Here is an 8861-nt window from a genome sequence, read left to right as displayed (position 1 = left end):
GTGGCTCTTGTTAAATCACAAAGACTTGCTGTTTGCATCACAGATGCGCCAGCATGACGTGCACCAACAATTTGGCCTCTTTTGAACTCTGATATGTCACTCATAATGTTGTGTGCATAGCAAAACTGTGCTATTACTCTATTACTCTTACTGGTGGAATGTGAAGATTGGCCACCAAGCTGGTCAAATTTGCCATGAAACCACTAAATCGGTTTCAGTTTCATCGTCCAACCCCTGTACATGCATTTTACACATCTTTAATGGTTATTAAATGACATGTTAACGTCAAGACATGTTATCTTTAACATGGTTTTCAGACCAGATTCAAGGACAAAGAAAGCTTCTGCAGCAACATTTCTCTCCTGCTAATAGGACTTTACTACATTTTACTAGACATTGTCTGGTTCTGGTTTATTGTTGGGTACCACACACAAGGCCGTCATTTGACACCTAGGTGTCATTGGTTATTATTAAATGATAATTGTCTCAGCACTATCTGCCTCAACCTGGATTTGTAACTACCTCTTGTGCACCCCAGATTACACACTTTATTGTTTCTAGTTGCAAGCTATACTACATCTAGCATCTCTGCACCATCCACCGCTATTTATGTTTTCTTTTTTTGCCAATGGCAGACGTTTTAGGACATTAGCATTTCCATATTTTTTTCCTTGCCAAGCAGATGATATTGCACTCTCACACTTACAGTAGTACTGCTCATCCTTGAATTCTAAAAATAGCCTTAATTAAAACAAAAAAGGACAGTAAGAATCCATGTTACAGTTGTTAACTTCCAGTCAAAGATGTACTGTACTTAAAGCTTTAGAATTAAGTTACTTGAAGGAAAATTATTTTGGTAACTGCATGAGTTGTGAGTCCTTTCTGGTCTAACCATGTAAAGTTTCTTGACTTAGTGTATGTTGCATAAAACCTGTGTTGCACTGCTGTATTGTGTAAAAGGACTGGCCCTAACCACTGATGTATATATACTGTATAATGACTGCATTACTCATTGCATTTTAAACTGCTGACAGGAAGTGATGCCACCGGAAGTGTTCGAGCTGTCATCTTATTATTCCCTACCAGAAGAGAGCACCATTGAGTCACAGGCAAACAGCTGACCTAAAAATCACCTGACTTGAAGTGAATCAGTCCTAAATTGTTACCTACTTTAAAATGAATGCTGTAAATGAAATAATTGTTGAAAAATTAGCAGATAGCCTATACTGTATGAAACGGCAAATTAAGGTATATGTGTAACTGTTACTATACAAAGCATAAATCTTTCTTTAGATTTCAGAATGAGCAATTTATCATATAATGTAAGCTGTCAAAGAATATAAATATGTGAATAACAAAATTTTGTCAAAAATGGCAGAAAGAGCCTTATAATTCTTAGCTGACGATATGTTGAGGTCATGTCCACCTGATGTTTATCACGTCAATCTTATGGTCACTACTGTAATGAATATAACTTTTTAATAAGCAAAGGGAATGCCCGAATACCCTGCTATATTGTGACATACTTCAGAAAGAAACAGAATATTGAATGAGGAAAACGGGCATGGCTTGTTTTTTCTACTTAAAATTGATTGGATGTAGTATTTAATTCAGAAATGAACCCTGACAGTTGGAGGGGCGTGGTTAAGCATGTCACACTCATAACCAAGCTGTCAAACTGATGTCATCAGAGAAGGACTTTTATTTCAGANTTTTTTTTTTTTGTGGACTAACTTGCATGGATTAATTGTTCACTTGAAAAATAGCAATGTGAGCTAACAAAATACATATAGTCAATTTTGATTTGCAGGGATACTTCAGATTTTCTCATTAAATAGATAAAAATGTCCTATTACTTCAAATACAATGTATGGGAACAGTGGGGAATACCAATATGGCAATGCTGCAGCTTCACGTTCATGATGCAATGAGCAATCCAGTTCTCTGTTATAGATCAGTGGCCCTTACCCATCCCCGTGTGAAGTCTCATACAATCCCCTTCTTTTGAGGGTCATACTATACTAAGACTTCTGCTGGCTAATTAATTTTTTTTGACTGCTTAAATGCATCCTCTTGTTCAACACTCCATTTCCACTTAGCCTCTTTACCCAACAGCTTGTGGACAGGACTGTGGACAAATTATGGCAGAACCTTCATCTCTGTGAGACACTGGAAGGTATTCTGTTTTACTCTGGCCCTGGATGCAAACCCGCAGTGTCCACCTTGTGCCCTTTTCCGTTCATATGAATGTGCTTCTCGCTGTAATCATAGTCCTGCTCCTGTCAGGAGGTGCTCATGGTCATATCGGCCAGGTCAACATGCAGTCTCTAGTCTTACTTAGTTGTCAGGCTTTAGTACAGGTACTAGTTGTACTAGTTAGGAGTTGTTCACTGACTCTTTTATCGCAGTTCTTTATGAATTATGTGTGAGCAGCTTATGCTCATCACTTCATCCGTGAGTGTCTTTATTGTTTCTTTTGAATGAGATCCTTCCTAGTTGATCATTTTGATCTGCATACCTTTAGCATGTGTTCTTTTTTGACACATGCCATTTTTTTCCCTTGTTGAATGACACCCTCACTTCTGCTGCTCACCCCCATCTGTAACATGCCTTTTTTTGTTAATCCCCTCTTTGCTTATAGCTCAGACCTGGTTGTACCACCGTTTTTGCACCTTTGCGGTACATAGAACATCTGCATGTTAGACCGGCAAATCCCTCACATTTTTGTTTGTATGTCTCCTTTGTTCTGTTTCTTAAAATAAACTTGTGCTCAGTGTGACTGTTGCTTATTATACAGACTAGCCACTCTCAGTGCATTTCTATTGATTTGTCTCCATAACTGCAGCCTTGTTTTAATTTCTTTAGCATTCTTTTTCAGGACCTAACATATTTATTCGTATACTTTAACATCTTAATGTTAACAGAGCAAAATTTATTTCCATCTTGCTACAGCACTAATATTTATTTGACTGACTGTTCAATACCATCCTGCTGCCTACCATTCTAGCCATCTTCTGTCCCTTGCTTAACAGCTTGACTTCACTGTTTTCACACATTAAACCTAATCTTTCTGCTCTAGCGATTTCAGCTTTCTCTCTCTCTCTCTCTCTCTCTCTCTCTCTCTCTCTCTCTCTCTCTCAATCAGGATGTGAAGCTATCCCTATGAAGTTGCGAAGCTATCCCTTGCAAAAATATACAGTGTCTGGCAAATTCTTGTGGTAAACTTATAGTAAACATTGCCACAATTTTATATTTTTTTACATGCAAATGAGCTTTGTGGCTAAAAGTTTGCATCAAATTTGCGGCAGACAGTTGTGGCAAGCCTGTGGTGAACATGAATGCAGTACAGGTGCTTCTACTTTTTGGTGCAAATTCAAGGTATTTTTTGTGTCACTGTTTTATATATCCAAACCTTCAGTTATCGCTCGACATGAATACATATTCAAATGCGGTACAAATCTCAACGCGATATCAAACACTGTGTGCTGTATATGTTAACATTTTTATCAACATCACAACTCAATTTAGATACTCTAACAAATTTAACTGGTCAATATAAAAATATTTTTAAAATATTACATTGAATATTCAAATAAAACAATATTATTTTACCCTTAACCATTAAATTATATAAAGTCATCCATTTACTTGTTTTCTATTCACTTATCCTATTAAGCATGACTGCTCCCCTACAGGTATAAGTTCACTTCTTTGTTGAAATCTGCATCTTTCATTTTCAGATGATCTGAAAATGAATTGAAAAAGAGAGTGAAACTAAACTGTATCATGGGGTGACACAGAACATTAAGCATGTGTTATTCATTTCATTGCTCAGACTTTATTAATTTTAATGTAAATGCTGTTGATGTCTTGCCATACAGATCACATGATTCTTAAAGTCCCTCCATGAGTTTGTGAATGGTGAAGCCTGGGCCTTCATGCTGGAACCACTCAAGAGTTGTTACAAGCCATGTTTTTAAGACTGCCAATGACTTCAGTATCAGGGGCAGGCTTCATTCTCTTTCAGGATCAACTGGTAAATAAATGAGTTTTTAAACAATCTATATATACAGCTGATACAGATTATGAGCATGGATATTCATCTAATCACATCTAACATCATCAGCAGGCAGCATATTTACAGACATTGAAATGAAAACCTCACTACTTCCTCAAAGTAATTATCCAAATGGACACAGATTAAGTAAAATTAAAGTGTTAAAACTGATAGATTCGGTCATGGTCAGAAATATTGGCACCTTCGAAGATCATAGAAGGCTGTGACAATAAATCTGTATTGTACGATCACATTATGAAATACAATAATGTTTTCTGTATATGTTGGCCACAGTTATCGGTACACCTAGAAACGATCACAAATAAAATATCTTTGAAGTATATTCCCAATAATATTTTTCATTTTTAGCACTCCACAGTGACAGGACAATGTAGTCAACATAATCAACAAAATCATTCAAAATGTGTCGCTGAGACCAAAAGTAAGGTTTTGAAATGGCCATCATAGTTTATTGACCTAAACTTAAGATGCTATCTTGGGAAAGGTGGTTGANNNAAAAAAAACGTGTATTTCATGATGAGCTTTTCCCCCATTTTCAACAGTTTTTTTTTTTCAGTGGAAGGTTAGGTTTTGTGAAATATTTGAATAAAAGATCAGTAGGATTAACAATGCAGATTTATTATTACAGACTCCTTTGTTCTTCATATTTACCAACAAAAGACAGTTAAATCAATAGTTAAAAAATCACTTACATGATTCATGTAGATCTGAAGGACTTCAGAACTTCAATCATATCTATTGACATGACATAAATTTCATGCTATTTTCATATTTTTGTCATTTATATATTTTGTTATGAAGTGCCTCACTTCAGAAAAACTCACTGCTTTTAGGTTGCTGCAAATTTGCCGCAAATTACCAATAAGTTAGCCGCAAAGAAATGTTTTTGCAAGGGACATGCTATTTACACTGTAAATAGTGTTACAGTCTAAATAGTGGTAGATACTGTTTGCACCAAACATACATAGCAACAAAACGCATCCTTGTTAACATTAACTACAAATAGTGACATACTATTCACAAAGTGTATAGAAGCAATAGAATATTTGTACACAGGGAAAATAATGGGCAAAGACAAATTAGCCATGGATACTTACACCTGGTTTCTACAACACATAGATCAGATTAACCTTACAAAACCTTTTATAGAGTGGATTGGTACAGACTAAATGACTGTATATTTAACCTTAAATTTATCAGTTCTATGATTACATTTAATGCATTTTTTCCTTTTCCTGCAGAGTGCAAGTTGTCCTGCCATAAGAAATGTGAGGTAAAGGTAAATCATGGATTTTTTTACTCTTTCTTTCTTTCTAATATATAATGCTTTGCTATGACCTTCACTGACCTCTGTGTGCATATGTGTGTTAAAAATGTATGTCTAAAGCACAAAGTGCAAAGCGAAGGTGCACTTAAGTCATACCCATATCCACTTTTGCTAGTTGCAATGATGCAGTGATCATCCATTGAGACATATATGCATTTTTCTATATTTATGTAGCCTGCTTAATAATAATATTTTACGTTTTAGGTTATGTTATGTTTTAGTTTACGCCTACTCTAGCAAAAATACTGCAACATTGACTTAAGACCAGGTTTTAGTTTGATCAATGGCACTGTTAATTTCAGTAGTCTCAAGCTACTTGCAATTTAACAATGCGCCTGAACACACCTGCTTTCCAGACCAGCACATTTATGAGAGCACAAATTGGCTAAAAACTAATAAAAAACACTTGTGTTGCATTATGATTGGTGCACGATAGGCTCCAAGGTCTGTTTTTAACTGAAGCAGGGTTAGCACAACTTTTGCAGGGTTAATTGCAATGCCAAATGCGAAACCCTGAAGGTGAGAGATCTCATCAGAAGTAAAGCAGCATGGGTCTCATAACACAAGCTTTGTACGGTCACATAAGCTCTTTGTTTGTAAAACAGCCAAGGATGATTTACATGCAAAATGTTTGAGACGAGCCTTTTATTTAAACCACTCGCACAATTTATTTATGCAGTCGGGGTTGCTGATACTGCAGCTATGCAAATGAGAACTTTAATCCAAGGTTTAAGCATGAGCAGTGTGTAGCCTGTTGTTTTGAATGACCAAAATTCCCTATTTTCAGTGAAAAAATCCTAAAAGATGGTTAAACCTATAGATTTACAATTCAAACAGCTGTTACATTTCATCTGCTAGAGGCAGTACATCTTCATCTTTATGCATTTGGGACAGAAGACTGGACCCAGAAGTAAATTACAGCGGGAGGTTTTGTGTGCTTTTTGTTGTCTTCATGTTTTTTTTCCCCCCACTGTACTATGACATTGTTAAATTGTGCCTTGAGCAGGGATATCATCGCTCCCTTAAGTACATGTGGATGAATTCCTTGACCTAACCCATGAGACAGCCTTTCTGGAAGACTGCTTATAATAATAAACTAATAATAATGCCACAAGATCCAAATGTCAGGGGAAACTTTGAGTGAGCTTTGCGAATTTGGTCGCAAGTCTTGTTTTCTTGTGGATCACTGCCCATCATCAGATCCGATGATAACAACACCAGCCCCACTCCTGACCCAGTGCTTGGCCAGAAACCCTTTAGACTGCGAGGAGCGTCATTCTACCTCAGTCTGAAAACCTAATCGCCAGAGTTGGCCGGAGTCTGGCCAGGTGCGTGATGTGGGTGTGGAAGTGAGCCCCGTCCACATTCTTGTCACAGAGATTATGTTTCTGGCTACTGTTTTGATTTCAGAGAGGATGATTCTCTGCCCCCATTACTATCACCCAAATCAGACTGTTCTTCTTCTGTCTCACTGGTCCCTCCCAGCCTCCCTCTCCCGCCTCTCAATCGAACAGTCATGTTGTTTTTGTGCCAGTCCCTCTGTTCCTCCTCAGTCTCTTCTCAAGCCCACAGCCACTCTTGCAACCCAGTTCTCACAGTCTCCCATTAGCCCCTCAGCTTTTCCTCAGACTCCTCTCGGTGGCATGACAACACTTTGGGCATTCATTGAGGAAGCTACTCCTGGTCGTGGGGATCCTATGCCTCTGTCTTCAGCCTTAGATCGCATCACTTCACCTAGGCCTATCACCCTGACTCCTCCTCCTCTGCTCCTTCCTCCCTCGACTCCAGCAGTGACCATAAGTCATTCAGCTCGGAACAACAGCTCCACCTGGGTCGGACATCACCACGTTCACTGTTCACTCTGGCCTTCCACCGCTATGGCTCCATTTGGCATTTGTCATTAGCCGTTTCCAAACCTGTAAAAGCTTTGTTCTTCCTTGTAACACAGTTTAAGATTAATAACAATGATTCCTTCCATTTATATAGTGCTTTTATAGACACTCAAGACGCTTTACATTGGGGGAGCTCCCCTTAACCACCAAAGTAAAGTTTGGATTGTGGATGTAGGATAATCGTTTTTTTCCCAGTCAGTGAGAGTTGGTCAGTGTCTGTTGGTGCAGTGTGAACGTGACTGTTATTTTTCATAAGATTCAAAATCCAACTGCCAACTTTGTTGCAGTTTGTCTGTGTGGTGTGAATTGGCCTTTAGTGAGTTTGATTTATGCACTGACAGTTCATACTGATGATTAAATGAGGCAATGAGCAGTTAAGCACTTCTGCAGTTCATATTAAAACAGCTTCCACTGCCTAATGTTCATTATTAGAGACAACCAAGCTAATTACAGCATTTGTCAAACTTAAATGATATGTTGGAAATTTTTGGCACTATTTTAATTCAGAGTTTTGTTTTAGTTGACCAGTTTGCTAGATACTGTAGTTTTTATTAATTATTCAGCTAACAGTTTAAGTGGATACGTTGACTATGAGTATTATTTTAGACTAACTTTGAAAAACATTAGTCATTACGATTTCGTTTTCAGATTCAATTCAAATGCGTCAGTCGTTACCTTGGTAACACAAATGTTTACATATGATATAAGGTGTAATTAACACGGCGTTATAGCGGATGAGGAATTTTCCTTACATTTTATTACTAATTTGTTTATATTTTTCAAAATAGCACAAAAAAGACAAAATGAAGTGTTACCAAACTTTGGTTTATCTTAACTTCAAGATTGCCTGTAGTGTGTTAACTTTTCTTATTTACCTGGATTCTATGAAACGTTTATATGAAATTTATCAAATGATCAAAAATAGCATTCAAAGTGTTTGTGTTGCGTGCAACACATATTACGTGAAGCAAATAAAGTTGTGCTGTATTATGAAAAACATTCATAATTAGGATTTTAAATTTCTGTTGTTGTTTTTTGATGTAGGCCAGCTACATCCAATAACAGGTCAGGTTTGTTCATGTTAAATGTTGAAGTAGTTATTGTATCTCTGTGTAACTGAATTATTTTTATTTGTAGTAAGTTTAGTAATTTTTCACGACTTTGTAAGACAAGGCAGAGGCAGGAAAGTTACAATACAACAGCTGCATTCGGTCTGAATTTTTCTGTCTCTGTCTTCTCTTTATATTTGCAGGTAGCCACAGCCTGTGAATCTACAGCTACTACAACGACGACAACTACTGCAACTAACTACAATCAGGTAAGATCAATCAGGTAAGAATCAAACAAACTGCCCAGAAGTAAAAAAAAAAGTGTTTTTGCTGTTGTTCTTATTATTATTATCATTAATATTATTGTGCTCTTAGCGAGGGACAGCTAGCAAAACTGATGTAATGTGTTCACCAAAATGTCCTATGGTAATGTAAATATGTGAGAATCGTCATTACAGACCACACCTAATAAGAATAGGTCATATATGCATAAATATTTATGTTTATTAGATTTA

General features: G+C 37.0%; 1 protein-coding gene across 1 annotated transcript in view; it reads left to right on the top strand.

Moving 5' to 3' along the window:
* Positions 1–8861, top strand: part of tns1a (tensin 1a) — a 50728-nt gene that overhangs the window by 21359 nt on the left and 20508 nt on the right. Inside the window, exons 3-4 of the mRNA XM_043241646.1 lie at positions 5320–5357; positions 8550–8615. Of these exons, the coding sequence (XP_043097581.1) occupies positions 5320–5357; positions 8550–8615 (104 nt within the window). The remainder of the gene's footprint in view (positions 1–5319; positions 5358–8549; positions 8616–8861) is intronic.

This window comes from Puntigrus tetrazona, chromosome 6 (genome assembly GCF_018831695.1).
Source record: "Puntigrus tetrazona isolate hp1 chromosome 6, ASM1883169v1, whole genome shotgun sequence".
Classification (NCBI taxonomy): domain Eukaryota; kingdom Metazoa; phylum Chordata; class Actinopteri; order Cypriniformes; family Cyprinidae; genus Puntigrus; species Puntigrus tetrazona.
The sequence above is the reverse complement of the archived record's forward strand: the minus strand, read 5'-3'. Positions and strand labels throughout refer to the sequence as shown.